The 21,991-nt window shown below is 39.4% G+C and overlaps 1 protein-coding gene across 1 annotated transcript in view; it reads right to left on the bottom strand.

Moving 5' to 3' along the window:
• Nucleotides 1-21,991, bottom strand: part of LOC126169612 (Fanconi anemia group I protein-like) — a 277,334-nt gene that overhangs the window by 183,123 nt on the left and 72,220 nt on the right. Inside the window, exons 6-10 of the mRNA XM_049920656.1 lie at nt 14,125-14,327; nt 12,052-12,188; nt 5,773-5,993; nt 5,471-5,672; nt 246-387 (exon numbers count right to left, since the gene is read on the bottom strand). Of these exons, the coding sequence (XP_049776613.1) occupies nt 246-387; nt 5,471-5,672; nt 5,773-5,993; nt 12,052-12,188; nt 14,125-14,327 (905 nt within the window). The remainder of the gene's footprint in view (nt 1-245; nt 388-5,470; nt 5,673-5,772; nt 5,994-12,051; nt 12,189-14,124; nt 14,328-21,991) is intronic.

Genomic DNA, 21,991 nt, shown 5'->3' with positions numbered 1-21,991 from the left:
TCCTTTGCACCAAGTTATTTTATTTCTGCAGAAACATATTTAAAAGTCACATTAAAATGTAACACTGCTAATTCCGTTTCAATAATTTTAATATCAAAGTGTACACTAACGTGTTTCATACACCGGAGATTGTAATGGATTATAATAACCCTTACTTACACAGTTACTGAATTATATAATGGGAAATATCTAATGTGTTCAGAGTCAACAACTGGCTGAACCCAAAAGTGATGGAAAGAACAAACCTGTGACAGAGAGCCAAGTCCCATTGAATCAGTATCTCCCTGACTGCAACTCGTTTGGCTCAGGGCGACAAGGCTTTTAACATCCATGTGTTTTAGAAATAGCAGCAATCCAGAGACAGCCATTTTTCTTGTTTCAACATTCCTATACATTATTAAAAAGACAAAATGTTAGGTAAACAACATTACACACACACACACACACACACACACACACACACACACACACACACACACAAACACATACCTACATACCTACATTATCAGAGCACTGAAGCTAAATTGGACTGAGTGGGTGTGGTGTTAGCAAGCCTGCCCTTGCACAGGCAGGGGAAATTGAGAAGAAATACAATGAAGTGGAGAGACCCCACAATGAAAACCCACAGCTACATTCCTAAAAATCATTGTGAACAGTATGAAAGAAGGCACTTTTTATTGTACTGTATATTAAGATATTTTCCTCTTTCAGTGATAGGTGGAAAATTGGAAGAATGGCTGCTTGTGAAACTCTGTGTAATGTGATATTTGCCTATTTTTTTCTGTATATTCTCTACAGTACAGAAATAAAACAGGCTGAAGAATATTCATACTTTCTACCCTGGTAAATGTTTCTTCAAGTCTTCTGGGCAGATTTTCCCCAAATTCACAGCATATTTTTTTTTTGAGTGACAACCAATTACACTTTTTCAACCTTTCTGCTACACTACCTCGACAGTCAAAGAAGCCTGTGACTATTTGCATCAGTCCCTTCTTTGCATAAGCTCAATGTCTTCTGTTTGTTGGATCTGGTTTGAGTCTTTATGTACTCCAGCAGTACTGAAGTCAGAACAGCACATGTAACTTGTACATTTGCATGCAATCACTTTCGTAGACAAACACCAGTGAATGGTAGTTTACTAAGTTCTTTACCTACAACTAAGCCATTGTGGTCACTCCATCCAAATCTCTGTGATCATTGCTCCCAGACATTTGTAGGCTATGATCAATTATAGGTGTGACTCACTAATTTGGTAGTTGAAGGATATCACACCTTCACATTTCATGAAGTGCACAACTCTGTGCTCCTTACAGTAAGAAATAGTTGTTATCCTTTGCATCAGGCTGATACTTTATTGATATCTAACTGCATATTATTGCCACCTCCCCTTTTAATAGAATTTCCTCATGAATGACAACCATCTGCGAAAGGTTTGGGATGAAACTATCCTCTAATTTGCTATCAGCAATGGTCCTACTAACTCCCTTCTGACATACCAGATATTATTTAATGTCTGAAGAGGACTCTCAATCAAGGATAGCATGCTGCATCCCGTTTGTCAGGAAATTTTCGAACTAGTCACAAATCTGTGTGGATATCTCATAAGAACCTATTTTCCTCAGAATGTGTAAAAATGGAGTTTCCTCCATCCATAGCACTGTAGATACTATGAGCGAGGAGACCGAGTAAAGTCTGAAATGTTCTGTGTTTTCGAATTCAATACTAATCCCATTGAGAGAATTATTTTTTATAGGTGTCATAATGTATGAATTTAGAATATGTTCTAGAATTCTGCTACAGACAGAGGTAAGTGATATAGTATGGTAGTTTTGTAGATCAGTTCTACGTACTTTTTTTTTTTTTTGTAAATAGGTGTGATATGTGCTCTTTTCCAATCACAGGTAACATATCTTTGGTCAAACCATATTAGCTCAACTATGGTTACGAGTAGGGCTAATTCACTTACAAATTTTGCACAAAATGTGATAGGGATTCTCTTGGGCCCTGGCACCTTGCTGAACGTTAGATTCTTAAGCTGCTTTTCAATAAAAATCGTACTGATGACAATCAGTGTTCGTAGCAGTGGTATTCTATTGAATGATGGCAGAATTCCTTGCTTTTCCTTTGCGAATGAAAATCTGAAGACAGAATTCAATATTTCCATTTTTGTTCTGCTACTTTCTATGTCTGTTGCTGTCTTACCCATGCGTGTCCAGACACTGATTTTCTGCATTTGAAACAGCCTTAATATATGACCAAAATGTTTTGGGTTCTGTGACATCCTGTAACAATACTTCACTGTGGTAGTTATAAAGACTGCATGCATTGCCCTTCTGGCAACCAAGCACGTTTCAACTAAAATCTTCCTATCTACAAATTTAACTGTATCAAAAGGAAAAGACTGTCAAGAAAACTCCAAAATTATGAGACAGAATTTCTGGTTAACACTCCATGAGAAATGTCAATACTCAATATAGAGACAAATAAAAGTATACCAGCTAAAACATGCTCTTGTCAGAGATCGGAGCACAAAATGACTAAGATTTTGATAGAAAAGCAGACAATCAGCTGCATCAATCCTCACTGGCATGCAAACATATTTTTATTCTTTTAACACAGAATCCAGTCTCTCTCTGTATTGAATCTTAATACTCAGTATCTCCCTGTTACTGCCACTGTATGTCTCTTTTTCCCAATGTCTCCTTTTTCTCCCAATTGAACCTTTTCCTGTCTGTCTCTGTTACTGTGTTCATTCTTTTCTCTCAATTTTCCTTCTTAGTTTCCTTCTCTGCCATTTCCACTGTCTCTCTGTCCCACTGCCATTCTCTTTGTCCCATTCTTTTTCTCTCCCATTGCCACTGTACCCTTCTATCTCACTTAGTCTGCTGTCTTTTTCTTCAACTACCATCACTCCTCCCCCCGTGTCCTGGATTGGTTTGCTCACAGTTTCGACCCCGAAATCATGAAACTAACATCTGGTTATGGGGGATGAGAAAAATGGGCTATTTTTTTAATTACAAAGCTCGCTGGTCTGAGGCAGGGGGTGCTTAGCAGAGCCACCAAACCTCTGTGAGGTCTTCAATCATCTCTCTTTTTCATTTCCACTGTCTGTCTTCATCCATCTCCCTCTCACTATCACAGTCACTGACTCTCTCCCACCACCACTCCCCCCCCCCTCTTGGCACCCCCCTCTCCCCCTTCCCCCACCCCAAAAGCACAGATATGTTCCCATAGCAAAATTTTTTTGTTAGGACAGCAAAATGAGGATTGAGGCAGCTGGTTCCCCTCTTTTCTGTAAGAGTCTTTTGAAGAGGAGCATACTCTTTTTTTTTTGCTCAGATAGAAGCATTTTTAAGCTGGTTCCCTTCTTTTCCATGTTAGAGCAGGGTGCACTGCTTATATAAAACGAATTCTGTAGTTCAGTAAAGTTTTAACAGTTTATTTATACAATTCACCACATTTCATACTTTGACACATATAAACCAAAAATACGTATGCATAACATAGGTTAAAACAAGATAATTTCCCATCCAACCTCAGTTCAGATGATGATGATGATGATTTGGGTTGAGCAGATGCTTGACATCATAGTCATCAGCGCCCTGACGAAAAGTCAACATGAAATCTCATAGGTGGGGACGAAGGCTGTCCCCACCTGCGGAGCACTTTATAATGTACTAAAGTCTGCCATCCTTCCCCACCAATTTAGGGATGAGGCCTGACAGTTCACAAAACTCCACCACTGTGTTAACACTGGTATTGGCATCTGCAAGGATGGTGGGCACATCTCCAGCGAGACCGAGGGCTGCACTAATATCAGTATACAGGACACACGTAGCCACAATATGCTGAATGGAAAGTGGCACACCACGAACTTCACAGAAGGGTGGAGTCTCCCGCCAGAGGAGGAAACCATGTGTGAAAGGGCTATGCCCGATGTGCAGTCTGATAAGCAAAACCTCCTTCCAGTGGCGAGGCTGACAAGCAGTCCGCCAAGCCTTTGTGGTCGATTTGAGCGACCGCAGTTTGTTGTCTGACACCTGCAACCACTCAGTCTCCCACTGACGCATGATGCATCTGTCAGAAAATGAGATAATGGTGTGCAACGGGATGGGACACTGATAGACAGCACCGTCTCAACATGTTTTCTTGGCAGCTTTATCAGTCATGTCGTTACCCTGAATCCCAATGTGGCCAGGTACCCAGCAAAAGATCACCTCCTTGCCACAGCATGGGAGCCGCTGTAAGGAGTCATTGATGAGCTTAATCAGTGGGTCTACTGGATACCAACACCAGTTCACTTCACACTACATAAAAAGAAATGCACAATATTTGCAGGCTACACTAACAGTATACACAAAAAAAAAAAAATGCAGTGTCTGATTTGCAAGTAAAAAGAATTTCATATGACAAAATAATTTTTTGTAAGGACCTTATGCCGCCAGGTGCTGCCACCAAATAATTTCCAGGTCAAGGCAACCTGTAAAGGTGTGCAGTCATTATATTGAGACAGTGCATCAAAGTTTTGTTGGTGAAAAAACGCCGCCTAAAAACACTGTTTGGTGACCTCAGAATGCTTGCAATGACTCCAAAACCATTGCCATGTGTTCACTATATCCTACACTATGCCTCAAAGTGGATATTATAAGCATATCTTGCATGAATGAATATGGTAACAGAACTTCTGGCTCTCGCTGATGGATAACGATATGGAAAACAGTGTCAAAGTACCCCGAGATCATTATCTTATGAACATATGGTAAAAAATTCTACGATTTGCCATGAATAAAAATTATAGAAGTGGCTATTGTCACTACTGGGCTAGCTTCTGGAACTCACAGCTGGAAAAGCTAGGACAGTGTATGTACTTTTATGTGTGCCTATTGGCAGTACTAACAGTTCTCCAGAAGGTAAGTGCTGCCAGCAATTCCGTCTCATAATTTCAAGAGTGAAATAGTGTATACACATGCAAGACTGCCCCACAGGGCATACAGTGAAGAAGTAATGTGACAAAATCCACACAAATTATGAAGTGTGTGTCAAGTCTCTCCTCCCTTTGTGTGTATCAGCTCATATTCTATTTCCATCTTTCTTTAAGTAGTTCTTGACCTTAAATCAAATGTTATTAAAATGATTTTTTGGTTCATTTGGGCTTCACCTTTTCTCATCATTTTCAAATATAATTTCCGTCTTCACCCAAACATAATACATGAGAATTTGTAAAACTGGAATCACAAAAGATAAATAAATTTAAGCATTATTCTTCTATATTAACATGAGAAATTAAAATCTAATCAATATAACAATTAATGGCAACAATAGACTCTGTACGGCATAATGAAATGATTCTTAGTTTCAGACTGTTCAAGCACTTTAAGGAGAAACAAATTTAAAATAAAGTGTATTTTTTTAATGGTAAATTGTTCAGAATAAATAAATCTTGTACGTAAAAAATAGTACCTGCACCTACCTACTATACATGCTCTTACGAAGAATTATGGTTAAGGTTGTTCGTAATGAAGAGCTGTCTCTGAGAAGTGGTAATATTGCTCGAATTAACTCGGTGGCAATTTTTTCAGGTAAGAAACCCAAATTATCTAATAGTTGAATGATACCCGAGACAGAATCAGCCATTCCAATGCGAGCTTCTGCACACAGCTTTCTCAGACAAGCTACAAGCAATTTAAGACCAATTGAAAAACATTGCACCAACGAAAATAAGAAAATTGAACACCAACAGCTTTTTGGTAACACAAAAAGTGTGATACTTACAAATATATTGTATGTTCTTATGGTCCAATATTTGCTGCAAAAGCTGTTGAACAATTTCAGTTGTCACATCTGGTTGTTTTTTAGCAACAGTTACCAAAATGTATCTCGCCAGTGTCCAAATTTTATCTGGTTTTCCTTCCATACTCTTCATCTTTGTCACACTTAGTAAAACAAAACTGAATTTTATAAGCCCAGAAATAACTCTATCTCTTTCACGAATGCTGTAAAATAAAATTGACAAAACATTGCAACATGATATTGCATTAAAATTCACAACATTTGAATATGCACAAGTGGTATAATTAGGTATAACCATAAATGATGATGTGACATATGCATACAGTCAAGTCACAGCAAATTAGACATACATGTCACATATAGAGCAAGACAGTATTATTACTGATTTATTTCATTAGTATTTGCCAGTTCTAGAACAGAAAGAAAGGCAGCAATGAGCTTAGATTTGACATCAGAGCATGAGTTATTCTGTAATCAATTGCAGCAACACTTAATACAATTCACTGAAACATAATGCCCAGAATAAAGTAACGATGTTTCACTTTGTACACATAACCATAACAAAAATGAACATAAAGCCAGAAAAGAAGAAATTAGATTTCATCTTATGATTCATTTACGACATGAAAATGAAGATGTAACTGACCTAATCTACAGTGACAAATTCACAAGAACAGTAAATCTAAAAAATAGAGGTACCTTTTTACTACGTAACATTTAACTTTTGAGAGAGAATTTGAAGTTACATGCTGCTATTGGAAGCACATCATGCAGGCCACATTAGTTAATGTGAAGTTCAAGTACAGATAGGAACAACTAGTAGCCAAATGTGTTTATTTATACTCATGTTGAAGAAAGTAAAGGCAAGAATCATGTCAAGAAATACAGATTAAATTATGTTTCATTGCATAGGTCATACTACTGCTGAAGGCAAAGCAGCATTTAAGTGTCATGTCACAACAGTTTTGTTGGATATCAGAAGATTATATTTATATCATCCAACTATAAATGTTCAGTTCTTGAAGTTACCAGTAGTTGTTAAGACAGCAGAACGTTGCAAATTAAAAACTGACAATTCTGAGATACACATTTCTAGATGCTAAGAAATGTCTTACCCATAAGATGAAAAGCCTCTTATATCAAAACAGGTAATTTTCAATAGCAAAGTATCAAAACCTTATATCGTGTAACATTCAAATCTTAAGGTACAAAAAACTTGTATCTTAGAAGAATTTTTTGCTTGGAAATTTATTGCACTACGTTCATTATAGACATCTAGAAATTTCAAGTATACTGCCAGAATTGTTCTCACCCGCAAACAAACTTTCAGTGTCTACTAACTTAAATGCAAGTAATTCAGAAGGCACTGACTTTATAGATTTGGGTACGAGTTATGAGACTGCTACCACAGATGGAATCTTAAGGCTCAGAAGTAGATTATCTGAGTGTGCAGCAGATATTGTTACTTATAATTTCTGGCTTAGTGTCTCTTTAAAGTAGTACAGCTAGTATCAATTAAAAATTGTATTATTAGAAAATTTTTCTTCTTTGTTTTCTGTAAAATACATGTTTTTAAGATATGTGGTTTTGCTACCTTAACAATGAATTGTAGAAATAGCCTTTTTAGAAGCTGAAGGCATTGTTGTATCACTTGGGTCACATTACTTCAACTAGTCGCAAAAGTGGTGTCAAATCAAAAGACTTGCTCTACCCGACAGGAGATCCTAGTCACACAACGTTTATTTAATTCAACAAATCTTTGTGACAACCCTCTTAAGTGTGTGGTAATCCCAACCACTAAGGACTGGTTTTTGTCTACTGTTACTCTTTGCTGATATCTTGCTCAAGGAAAGTGTACTGTCATCACTACCTTGAATGAAGTTGTTTGGTGGCACCACGGAAGCATATGCCACACTGCAGGAAGAGAACACTGCAGTTGTATTTGTCTCTAACTAGTTTTCCATCGTGTCTAATGCGTATTAGTTCTACTGCCATATTCACAAAGGTCTTGATTCGTTTATTGGTAACTGTGTAACTCCTTCATTTATTGCTGTTTGAGTTATAGTACCGTTGTGAAATCATGATGGCTGTAATTTAAGTTTGCCGTTATTCAAAATTTGATTGTGTGTACGAATCACTGAAAATATTTCACTCTACAGAAAAAAAATCAAAGTATGTTAGTAGTGCCATAAATAATTTAAATTATTCCCAGGAGATTTTCACTGTCTAACTTAATTTCATATGAGTTGCAAGAGATTTAATGTTGCTGTTAGTAAGAGTCAATTACCATTCAAAAAACACTGTTTTTTGTTGCATTTAAGTTTATGTACTTTGTCATCTGATATATATTACAAGAAAAAAACACAACATTACTGTATTTAACATGGTTTCTACAATCTCTGAAGTTTATAACAAACTACACTCCTGGAAATTGAAATAAGAACACCGTGAATTCATTGTCCCAGGAAGGGGAAACTTTATTGACACATTCCTGGGGTCAGATACATCACATGATCACACTGACAGAACCACAGGCACATAGACACAGGCAACAGAGCATGCACAATGTCGGCACTAGTACAGTGTATATCCACCTTTCGCAGCAATGCAGGCTGCTATTCTCCCATGGAGACGATCGTAGAGATGCTGGATGTAGTCCTGTGGAATGGCTTGCCATGCCATTTCCACCTGGCGCCTCAGTTGGACCAGCGTTCGTGCTGGACGTGCAGACCGCGTGAGACGACACTTCATCCAGTCCCAAACATGCTCAATGGGGGACAGATCCGGAGATCTTGCTGGCAGGGTAGTTGACTTACACCTTCTAGAGCACGTTGGGTGGCACGGGATACATGCGGACGTGCATTGTCCTGTTGGAACAGCAAGTTCCCTTGCCGGTCTAGGAATGGTAGAACGATGGGTTCGATGACGGTTTGGATGTACCGTGCACTATTCAGTGTCCCCTCGACGATCACCAGTAGTGTACGGCCAGTGTAGGAGATCGCTCCCCACACCATGATGCCGGGTGTTGGCCCTGTGTGCCTCGGTCGTATGCAGTCCTGATTGTGGCGCTCACCTGCACGGCGCCAAACACGCATACGACCATCATTGGCACCAAGGCAGAAGCGACTCTCATCGCTGAAGACGACACGTCTCCATTCGTCCCTCCATTCACGCCTGTCGCGACACCACTGGAGGCGGGCTGCACGATGTTGGGGCGTGAGCGGAAGACGGCCTAACGGTGTGCGGGACCGTAGCCCAGCTTCATGGAGACGGTTGCGAATGGTCCTCGCCGATACCCCAGGAGCAACAGTGTCCCTAATTTGCTGGGAAGTGGCGGTGCGGTCCCCTACGGCACTGCGTAGGATCCTACGGTCTTGGCGTGCATCCGTGCGTCGCTGCGGTCCAGTCCCAGGTCGACGGGCACGTGCATGCCCACTATACGCCCTCGCTCAAAGTCCGTCAACTGCACATACGGTTCACGTCCACGCTGTCGCGGCATGCTACCAGTGTTAAAGACTGCGATGGAGCTCCGTATGCCACGGCAAACTGGCTGACACTGACGGTGGCGGTGCATAAATGCTGCGCAGCTAGCGCCATTCGACGGCCAACACCGCGGTTCCTGGTGTGTCCGCTGTGCCGTGCGTGTGATCATTGCTTGTACAGCCCTCTCGCAGTGTCCGGAGCAAGTATGGTGGGTCTGACACACCGGTGTCAATGTGTTCTTTTTTCCATTTCCAGGAGTGTATATTCTGAAGCTGTTCTCCTCCTTGTGATGGATTCCTGTAAGTAGTAAATGATGCTTTAGGTTCTTGATCATTGCACCAATTTCAATATCATTATCTGATGCAATAGGTACAAATATTTTTCTTAGTAAGATGCTGCCTTCAGTCACAATAGCTTATTTTTCTATTTTAGCCCAATTTGTTTCACAGCTACAACTCCATTTTCATAGACTGAATTGGTATTTTTGCAGTTACATCTGTTTCAGTTCATCACCTTCATTTGGCCACAAAATATTCATCTTTTGCATCGCTGTAAAATCTGCACTTCTGCACTTGCACTTAAATAATATTATATATTTTTGGCTTTACAGTCTTACATAATCATAAAGTCTTAGAGATTTTGCTGGAAGGTTCTGAGGGAAACATTCTCAAGAAGAGTGAATACAGTTAATCTTATCTGAAATGCAATCTCAGAATTATTGTGTAACAATCGGTCTCTACTTCTGTATAAACCTACATGAATATAAAAAAAAAAAAAAAGATTTACCTCTCTAATTCCTTTTATTTAGGTAAAAACCAATTACAACTATCCTTTTAGCTTGTTGGACAAATTGCTGAAGTTTGTGTCATGCTGTGATATCCAAATCAATTTCCTCACAATGAATTATGAACATCGTGAATGTAGTTTACATTACTGAGGAAGGATTTGCAGGAAATTGTCCCTATTTACATATTCAAATTTATTACCTAATGCCAGTTTCTGCTGTCTTGCACACATATACAAAAGGTGCACATCTAGATTTACACTGTTAAATTAGAGCCACCATATTTGCTCTCTTATTCAATATCTTCTTATTGCGGTTACTGATACCTTGACAGAATGCACTGTATTGTAACCACATGTGTGTAAGACATACAAGCTCTACAATCTATTCTACTACGATACCCAACACCATGCTTATAAGAATAAAGGAGAAGACTAAACACTATGTCTTCTATTTATCTTCAAAGTAGTAAATGTAGCACAAACCTAAATGATTTCCTTCCACAGACTGGTGAAAAACACCTGAATTCAGTAGAAGGTAATAACATAAATCCGAAAAACCTAAATAGTGACAAGTTGCTGCAAATCTTTTCTCTCTTTTGATGCTCATTATAGTAATTTCAGTAATGACCATTATAGTCACAATAATGTGCACATGAATGTCAGTATATAGTACAAAAGAAAGGTAACTGACAGTCAATATTCAATGAACCTTGGAACCTTTTATTACAACAATTTTTCTTCTAGCACCCACCCTGCGGTGTAATTGAAATGAAACACTTATTTAGATAACTCCTGTGTGATTAAAATGTAGTCACAATTCTTCAGTGATAATCTCAAATTCAAACTGTTATTGTTTACATACCACCATAAATTGTGTGCCCAGGTCTAAAGTGTACCATAAATGTTAAGATTAAAGGCATCTTCTCCTGAAATGTGAAAGCATTAATGGACAAAATTTAGTGATGTTACAATGTGGAATTTCATGTGCCGCAACACTGTGAAATATGACATGAAAAATCTGTCAACTTGGATTTTTGTCTTGTGGAGAAGAACATGACCAATAAGATCCAACATCAGTATTACGTCACGAGCAGTACTTGGGGGATGCCACACTGGATTGAGCAACACAGGGTTGAACTCGTGCACAATAATGATTTATCAGAAGCCCATTGTGTTTCATACAATTTATTATAGTTAAATATCAAATAACAACATCTATAGTTGCAGGCTATAAATATTTTTGTATAACCTGTAAAATGAGTTGCAGCTGTGATTGCAGAACTGTAATACAGTTGATAAGAGTTGTGAACTGTAATAGCAAAGGTAGCACGTTTGCGTCTGGGTACCTGAACAATCCTCTCCCCCCCCCCCCCCCCCCCCCCTCCCATCAACACACACACACACACACACACACACACACACACACACACACAGTTTACTACAGATGTATCATGACTATTGCTATCTTATGTCGTCAACAATTTTATGGAAGTACAGTATTATAATTTCCTAATGTGGATACAGTTGCTGCAGCATTGATACACTGTGCTGAAAATAGACACTGTCTAGACATGAAACTTTTGCTGCTACAGTGATGTCTTGGTGCAACTGACAGCAATGTCCAGTAGGCAAAGACAAGAACTAAATTTGGATTTTTTAGGGTGCAAAGTTTTTTGGCATAACAAATGGCCAGGTTCACGGAACAGCCCAACTAATATTTGCAAATTAGCTGTTGTTCAGCAAATGAAACACACTTCCAAAATTCACATTAGAATACTGATTATTACTGTGGAATGACAGTTATGAATTGTATGTGGTAAACTGGTCCCTGCAGTGTTAAATGGGATCTGCAAATCCAGAATCCAAATATGAGATTTATAGTCTTGGCTAGCACAATACAAAGCTTTCAATACATAACAGAGATGTATATATAATTTAGCAGCAAAGTTAAAGTTTTATGCTTTATGACAAAGTTTGATCACAGTAACATACCTGCTTTCAATTACTTTGGTGAAAACAAGCTGAATACTTAATACTTTTGGAACAATGTCTCTCAACCAAGCCGAACTGTTCCTTTTCTCCTCTTCTGTTGATGCACGAATAACTGCCAATTTCAAAATATCAAAAGCCTGCAAAAGCAACAAAGACATAATCAGTGTAGCTCACACATTATCTGCAACAAAAATGTGACATCTTACGCAACAATACCATTTCACATAAATGTGCAAAAAAAATAACAACAAAATCAAAAAAAGATTCTACTAATACCACGAAAGTTCATTATCTTCATATTGAACAAAATATGAGAACTATCGAAGAGACAAAAAATGCAAATTATGTATATCTGGGAGGGAACAATTAGTAAATGAATTAGTTATTGGATACAGTCATTCATCAATACGAGCACAACTCACACACATATGGCCAGTTATCTCCGGGTACTGAAGCCTTCAGCATTGCAACTATGTCAAGACACTCCAAATGACTTCTTTAGTTCCTAATCTTCAGGGACAAGTGCTGGGTGTATCACTAAGACCCCCAAGACAAACGAGCAAATCAAGTAATGGAAATGTGGATTCACTGCCTTCGAAAAGGTGAAGATGCAACTATTATTAAGAAAGGTGATGCTGTGTCTATTTCTGGGACAGCAATGTTCTGGTTTGTAAGGGGACAAACCATCACAGGAGTACACTATCGAAACATCCTGACAAATTTATGGGAGGCTGTCAAGATGAAACATCATGGAAAGTTGTCCAAGGAGTGATTTTTCTTGAGGGCAACAACCGAGCTCATTCTGTACAGGACACACTCATGCATGCTGCTTCTCTAGGCAATCAAATTTTACCCACCCCCTATAATGTCTTGCCTTCCTCTTTCATTATATGAAGAAACCATTGAATGGTAGATATTTCCAGTACGATAATGAGAATTTTCAAAGTGGAATATTTTCTGAACAGACAAAAAATATCTACCATTCAATGCTATATATATATAATTTTTTTTTTTTTTTTTGGCACTATAAAGGGTGAATGTTTACAGGAGGTCAAACAACACCCACAAGTTTCACTGTCGTAGCCTAATTTTTTTGTGTGTGGGGGATTAAAACTATATGGCTTCAAACTCTATAAAATACTTCTAAATAAATAACTATGAAAGTATATGACATGTGAGACAGAAGAAATCTAAATACTTGACATCTACCAAAACTAAGAAAGAAGACAACCAATATGGAAACAGAAAAAAGACCTAAGACTTTCTGAACTGCTTCTGGAATGAAAAATACCGCTAAAAGAAACAAAAAGAAGAACAAGGTGTAGAAATAGTGCAGAAAATGAAACACCACTCTTATCATTTCATCAACAGAGATGATCTACATCCAAGGAGCCTTCTATGAATTAATAAGAAGCTGTTCCAGTTACCACCGCTCTGGCAGTTTCATACGCATGTCTTAGTCTTCAATCATATGTGGAATATACCTGAAATGTGAAGCAACATATACTATTTTGGAGTTTATATCAATAAACATGATATGTTTGTAAGTGAAATGTTTTTGCTCCGCAGCTTAAGGAAGATTAGTGATTGCCAACAGAGTGGTTATTAAACTAGAATATCCTTAGTTAAAGAAGGATGAGGGAGAAAATCAGATATAGGCTTTTTGAAGGAACAATCTTTGCATTCAACTAGTGTGAAACTGGGTAACTACAGAAGTCATCTTCAAGATGGCTGGGTGGTAACCTGAAGTACTATTCTCCCAAATATGAATCCAATCACTGTGTCATCTTCCTGAAGTATTCAGCAGATATCTGTAATTGTAAGCTGAGTGCCTAGGATAAAAATGTTGGACCACTCCAACACCACACTAGAAAATGGCCCAAAAAGTACACCTAACATCTACTGTATTACAAATACAATTTTATGTTCTCGGAAGAATATACTAGCCACGAAAAAATTATCAATAATTGCACTACGATAAGATACATAAGATACATACTTAGTAAGTAGAAATTGCTAATGAAGCATAATACTTAAATAACATTATATAGTACTGTTTTATTAAAATTTTACCTGGTCTTCATAGGAACTTATGGAAGACACACACAGTAAAACAGCTACCAAAAATGGGTTTAACACAAATTCTGGAGCATTGCGTACATTCTTCAGACTCTTGATTAGTTCTTTCACAATAGAATGCCCACCAGCAGCAGCCTGGCTGATATGGAAAAGCACTGTACTTTCAGATCGTTGAATATCTCTTATGTCCACTGCATCTACAAAGTTGGAATGTTCAGATAAAATATAGTTCAAACTCTGTGTAACTTAACTCAGTTTCTACCAACAAGAATATAATTAAGATTTCAGATGATTTTGTGATGATATTTTAGTTAAAATATATATGGATGAATGACTCTGTTCAATGGCTTCAGTCGGTGAAGGAATTCATTTTTTTTTTCCTTTCTTTATTTTTAAATTTAAAAATCTTGCATGTTATATTATAGGCAGATCAATGTAAGTTACTGCAGATATAAAATTAGCATGCTCACCGACAGCTCACAAGACAATACTTTCATAGGTGTAAACACTAAAATAGTAATAATAATAACACACTAATAATAATAATAATAAAATAATACCACAACAGATAAATGCAAACTTTGCAAACAACAAATAGAAACAGTAGATCACATCACAAGCGGATGTACAATACTAGCAAATACAGAATACCCCAGACGACATGACAATGTAGCAAAAATAATACATCAACAACTTGCCATAAAACATAAACTAATAAAACAATACATTCCCACATACAAGTATGCACCACAAAATGTACTGGAGAATGATGAATACAAATTATACTGGAACAGAACCATTATAACAGATAAAACAACACCACGTAACAAACCTGACATCATACTCACCAATAAAAAGAAGAAATTAACACAACTAATCGAAATATCCACACCCAATACAACAAATATACAGAAGAAAACGGGAGAAAAAATTGAAAAATACATCCAACTGGCTGAGGAAGTCAAGGACATGTGGCATCAGGATAAAGTTGACATTATACCAATTATACTATCAACTACAGGAGTCGTACCACACAATATCCACCAGTACATCAATTCAATACAGCTACATCCAAATGTATATATAAAACTACAGAAATCTGTAATTATTGATACATGTTCAATTACCCGAAAGTTCCTAAATGCAATGTAACATATACCGTACAGTTAAAAGGAAGTCACGCTTGATCAAGTTCCGCGTCACTTTCCATTTTTAACCAGACATAACGTCTGAGGAAGGAAAGATGTTGATGATGATAATAATAATAATAATAATAATAATAATAATAATAATAATAACAGGTAAAAAATTGAGAAAACAAAACCAAATCCACTTTGAGTCAGCCTTGTAGCAAGCAGCAAAGTAGTCAGTGTCTGTTCACCAGTGGTGCGGCTGAAATTCGTATTCTGGAACTAACCCTTCCAGTCTTAACATTCTTAGTTCACTCAATGAGTCTACTCAACCCCACCTGATTCCAGGTACAATAATCATGGAGCATTTTGATAATCACAATATTACCCCAGGTGGTCAACCCACTGCCGGTATCACTGGCGTAACTGGTCTTTCGGATTCTGGGGCGGCCAGGTTAAAATGCAATGTGATTCAGCAGAGGAAGTCTGAGTCCTGTGGCAAACTTTTAAACCAAAACAAATACATTTTTTGCAACACAACATACAAACACTTTTGCAACCAGGTAAACATAAGTTGGGAGATACATTAAAAGAAGAGAAGGTTCAAATTTTGCCACTTCAATGAATACGAATGATGGACAATAACATCATGGATTACAGCAATTATTGTCTCTTTAAAAGTAAAGCTGATAAAAGAATACTTAATTATGTGTGACATCTTGGGAGTTGCTTTTGCAGTCTCCAAAAATATTTTAAACTCAATAACAGAGGTAAAACCCATTAATAATATACTAATAACAATTTCTCTTACATATGCAAATAAAGCATACACTTTAATTAATGCCCAGATGTCAGTCAGTTAGAATAAGCGTAAAAAACCTGATGAAGTTAATGAAGCTTGGAAAACATTACAAAGCATCATCTCAAAAATTCCCTCAAACCATGCTAAAATTTTAATGGGCAATTTTAATGCTTAATTAGGTAAAGAGAAAAAAACATAAGAAAACTGTGGGTGGATTTCCTGCGCATAAATGAACAAACCAAAATGACCAAAGACTTGTTGAAACATGCAAAAATTTTAACCTTCAAATCATGTCAACACATTTTAAAAAGAACCCTTCAAAAAAAAAAAAAAAAACTGGCAGCCACCCAATACATTTTTTGGGGAATTTAAAATCGAGCATGTAGCAATTTCATACCCTAACTACAAAGAAATTTTAAATGTCCAAGTTAGGAAAGGGTCTAATATTGATTCTGACCATTATCTAATGCCAATAAAAGTAAACTTCCGCCTCAGAAACTCTACAAAACAAAAAATGTTATCCCAAAATTTGACACTGCTAAAATAACCCCAAGTCTAACAAGTGAACTTGGCACAAAAGACAATAACTGGCAAAGCCTAAAAGAAAAGTTCATCAAAACAGCAGAAAATTTAATTCCGCTTCGAAAGAAACAAAAACACCCTTGGTGGAATGCAGATTGTGAAAAGGCAGTTAAGTCTAGCCATGAGGCATTCAAAAACTGGAATAGTAACAAAACTGAGGAAAAGAACACCACCTTTCCAACTGTGAGAAAAGAAACATCTAAATTAATCCGACAGCCTAAAAGAAACTACAAAAATGCGCAATTTTTAGAAATCCAAAAAGATTTTCAAAAGAACAATACAAGAAACTTTTATAAAACATTCAAAACAAAACTAACTGGTTACGAACTTCAAAGACTTTGCTTCAAAAATGAAAATGGCAGTTTGGCTCTTAATGACCAGGAAAACCTTAAGGTACTTGCTAATTATTTTGAAAAACTATTGAACTACCCAAAACCAGTGAATAAATTCCAAACACAGCAAATTATAACACCAACCACAACTCTAAAGAACCTGACTAAATCGAAATAACTAAACAAATTAAGAGACTTAAAAACAATAAAGCATCCAGAGAAGACAGTATAATCGCAGAATTACTAAAATCAGCTGGCCCTAACACTATAAGAGAGATCACTCAACTAACAGGACATAACTAGCAAACTGACAAAATACCTGAGGACTGGAAAACTGCCCTAATTCATCCATTGCATAAAAAAGGGGATAGGACCAATGTTGACAATTACCGAGGAATCTCTCTCCTCCCAGTCACATACAAAATTCTCTCACAGTGTTTGCTTGATTGATCCCAAGAACAGCTAGAACCTAAAATTTGTGAATACCAAGCATCTTTAGAGCAAACAGATCCTGTCTGGAACAAATTCTTGCTTTAAAACTAATCCTCAGACACCAAAGAATTTCTCTTAACAATATTGTATGTACATTTCTGGATTTTAAAAATGCTTACGACTCCGTTTATTGTGAATCTCTTTGCCAAATTTTAAAGGAACAAGGGCTGGATAATTAAACTCTTAACACGGATTAATGAAACGTTAACTGAGACTAGATCTAAAGTTAAATTCATGGAAGAGATTTCTGAATCATTCGAAATAAAGACTGGTGTTAGACAGGAAGATGGACTATCTCCATTACTGTTTAACTGTGTTTTGGAAAAGGTAATTAAAGAACGGCGAGAGCGGAAGAGAAGGCTAAATGCTCACCCTTAGATGGTATGATTAAAACCCCCACACAAATAAAATGTAAAACTAAATCTGCTGTTGAGGCATCGTCGCCCAACACCGAAGGTAGGGTGCTGGTAAGGTTTTAAAGTCCATCACAGAGGGGCGCTAAAAGTGGGCAGTCCAGCAAGATGTGGACGACAGTCATATGTGAGCCACAGGACACCGAGGTGGGTCCTCGCGACAGAGGAGGTAGTCATGTGTTAACCACATGCAGTCACTGCGGAGCAGGCAGAGAACCACAGAGTCCCTGTGAGAAGCCTGCATGGAGGTCTTCCACACATTTGTAGTCTCCTTAAGGGCACGCTGTTTGTTGTGCATACTGAGATTATGCCATTCCGTCTACCAAAGCTGAAAAACCTTGTGGCATAATAATGATCGCAGGCCAGTTACAGGGATGCCGATTTCCAGAAGTGGTTTCCATGTAGCCTATTTGGCCAGCCTGTCAGCAAGTTCATTTCCTGGGACTCTGACGTGGCTTGGGGTCCACACAAACACCACAGAATGACTGGACCATTCCAGGGCATAGATGGACTACTGGATGGTAACTACCAAAGGATGGCAGGGGGCAACACTTGTCGATAGCTTGTAGGCTGCTCAAGGAGTCAGTACAGAGAAGAAATGACTGGCCAGGGCATGAGCGGATGCGCTCAAGAGCACGAGAAATGGCTGCCAGCTCTGCAGTGAAAACACTGCAGCCATCTGACAAGGAGTGCTGTTCAATATGTCTTCCATGTGCATACACCAAGCCAATGTGACCATCAGCGATGGAGCCGCCAGTGTAAACCACTTCATGGTCCCAGTACATGTCAAGAATATAGAGGAAGTGACAGTGGAGAGCCGCGGGGTTAACAGAGTCCTTAGGACCATATGACAGATCCAGGCGAAGCTTCGGCCTAGGTGTACACCATGGAGATGTACATGTATGGACCTTGAATATAGGTGGTAAAGGCAAGAACTCCACTTCAGACAGAAGAGATCGGATGCAAACCACAATTGTAAGCCCTGACCTGGGCCTCCGACTTGGGAGATGAACCGTCGTGGATGGAAAAAGGAGACAGTAATTCAGATGCCCAGGAGAACGACAATGTGTGCAACATAACTGGCGAGCAGTTGTGCACACCTGACCTTCGATGGAGGGACTCCGGTCTCCACCAGGACGCTAGTCACCGCACTTGTTCTAAAATCCCCCGTCGCTAGTCGGATGCCACAGTGATGCACTGGGTCGAGTAAATGCAATGCTGAGGGTGCCACCAAACCATAAACCTGACTCCCATAGTCAAGTTGGAATTGTACAAGGGCTCTGCAGAGCTCCAGCAGCGTAGAGCGATCTGCGCCCCAGCTGGTGTTGCTCAGGCAGCGAAGGGCATTGAGGTGCTGCCAGCACTTCCGCTTCAGCTGACTAAGACGAAGAAGCCATATCAATCGGGCATCGAAAATCAGTCCCAAGAATCGATATGTCTCCACTACAGCGAGTGGTAAAGTTCTGTTTCCGGACGAAAAAGATGTAAAGCTTAACAGTTGCTGTAGCTCAGCCAGGTGGTGGGAAAAAACGCAGAAATTCCACTGGAGGATGACGTTATCGTGAGGCTGGGAAGGCGTGAAGCATGCAAGGAGGCAGGTTACACCTCAGGGTCACCTGCTGCCTCTGATTGAGTATTTGTATCCATTCCTATTGTGGAGGAGGCATCAATGAGTCCCAGGTCTTTGGGGGACGCTGAGACCTCTATCTCATTGCAGGTGCATAATTGGAAGGGAGTGGTGGTGTTGGGGCCCCCAGAGGGTCCTTTTTCTTAGCAGACTTCTTTGTTTGCTTGCCCTCTCACTTCTCTTTAGGGGCTTGCTGGGAGGACTTCTCCAAAGTAGCTTCAGGCACAGATGAAGACCATGAAGCTCTTCATCCAGCAGCTTTTGGCTCCTTTAGCCACTGGCGAGTGTCCGCTGTGGCATTAGTGGAGACCTTGGGAGAGAAGGTCCCAAGGGACCCCTTCCGCACGAGAGCAGCCAGAGGTGGCTGCTGCTTCTCCGGCTGGGGGGGAAGGGACCGATGTCCCCTGCGTTTGAGGGGGGGGGGGGGGGGAGATGTTCCCCTTACCACCAAGGGAGCAGATGTATTCTGGAGGCCCAGAGGGCCCACTGTTCATGGCACAGAGAGTGGTATGACTGGTACTTGTGATGGCAAAGGTAATGTAGCTGCAGCGTATGTGGACATCAACCGAACGGGGTGTAATCGTTCAAATTTACGTTTAGCCTCTTGGTAAGTCAACTGGTCCAGGGTCCTGCATTCCATGATTTTCCGCTCCTTTTGGAGTACTGTGCACTCTGGCAAGCAGGGGGAATGCTGCTCTCCACAGTTGATACAAGTTGGAGGAAGCGCACAGGGAGTATCTCGATGCAGTGGATGTCCGCAGTTTCGACATGTGGCGTTGGAAGTGCAGCGGGAAGACATGTGCCCAAATTTCCAGCACTTAAAGCACCGCATAGGGGGAGGGACATATGGTTTAACGTCACAGCAGTAAACCATCACCTTTCAGGCAATGAATCACCCTCAAAGGCAAAGATGAAGGCACTGATAGCAACCCTGTTGTCTTTGAGACCCCTGTAAATGCACCGGATGAAATGAACACGCCGCCGTCCTAGATTGGCGCGGAGCTCATCGTCAGACTGCAAGAGGAACACAATGGAAAATATTCCCCTGGACCATGTTGAGGTTTTTATGGGGACTGATGGAAACAGGAATATCAACCAGCTGGTCAGAAGCGAGTAGTGCCCAGGATTGGGCTGAGGATGTTGTCTGAATCAAGACTGCGCCACTTCTCATCTTGGAAAGTGGTGTCACTTCCCCAAACTTATCCTCAAGATTTTCAACAACAAAATTGAGGCTTCATAGGTAAAAAAGGAGACCCTGTCCATTCTGCTAAATACCGAGGCGAATATGGCTCTCTTCCTTCTGAAGCCCTACATTCCTCCCATGGTGTAGCAAGGGAGGGAAACAATTTAGGGTCATATCTGTCAGCATTGTACTCTATCTTGCCCTTCGTAGAAACTGCTGGCGCCGTATGGTCATCAGCAAGAGATGACTTAGTCCACTTCACTGCGGGTCATTCACCATGATGCCACCCACTCTGATCAGGGGCTCTCCCAACGGGCGACACCCAGCCACAGGAAAGGCCACCTTGCATGATGGCCATTGTCGGGAGTCCTGATGCCCCAGGAAGACAGGCATCTACTCCTTGGCATATGTGGGAAGTTTACAGATCAGCTATCAACAGTACGATCTCTGTGTCGTCAGGGGGGCTACCACCAAATGGGTACACGACGGCCCCACCACAACAGACTGGCTATCGTGTCAGATATTGGGCGCAGAGAAATCCAATACTATCATGGGAACAAAAGAGGACAGGAGACAACAGAAGAAGATGACATACCCTGGAAAGTGTCCTTGCCCAAATAGTTGAATTGCAGATGGAGATGCAAAGTCATGACAAGAGGTTCAGGAGATCAAATCTAAGGGCACTATGGATAACTCAGGCACCATGTGAGGCGTCCTTTCCCATATAGTTCTTTATTTACGTGACCATTACAGCACTCCACCCCAGTTCTCAATACCAGTAATATCTTACTACTCTTCTGTGAAGTAACAGACATATTTTTGTGGCAATATTCACATTTGGTTTTATTAATGTATAGGTACTCCAATGTATCGATATAATACAGTGATAATATCACTTGTGTGTATTCATTTCTGTGAGACTGTCATAATCTTTGACTTACTTGTAACCGTTTTGGCACAAATGCGCACAGAGCAGTCTTTGTTTCACTTTGCAGAAGTTAAGTTGTTATTTCGCTTTGTAAAACAACAGTCAAGTATTGTGTTTGGTTAAAGTGGAAATTAAATATATGAAGACTGATACAAAACTGTTTTCTTGATGATGTGACAATTAAGAAGAAGTATATGTGAATTTACAAGAAGTTTAATAAAAATTATTTCTACCATACCGTTGTTCTGATCTGGGATTGTTTGATCATTAAGAATTTCCTGAAAAACGCAGTTGTTAAGTCTTCAAATATTGCTAAAATTCAGATCTGGACCTTCTAGCAGTCAAAGTGGAATCACTCTAGAATCAACAAGA

This window comes from Schistocerca cancellata, chromosome 1 (assembly GCF_023864275.1).
Source record: "Schistocerca cancellata isolate TAMUIC-IGC-003103 chromosome 1, iqSchCanc2.1, whole genome shotgun sequence".
NCBI classification, from domain to species: Eukaryota; Metazoa; Arthropoda; class Insecta; order Orthoptera; family Acrididae; genus Schistocerca; species Schistocerca cancellata.
Note: the sequence above shows the minus strand (reverse complement) of the source record. Positions and strands in the feature narration are given on the sequence as shown.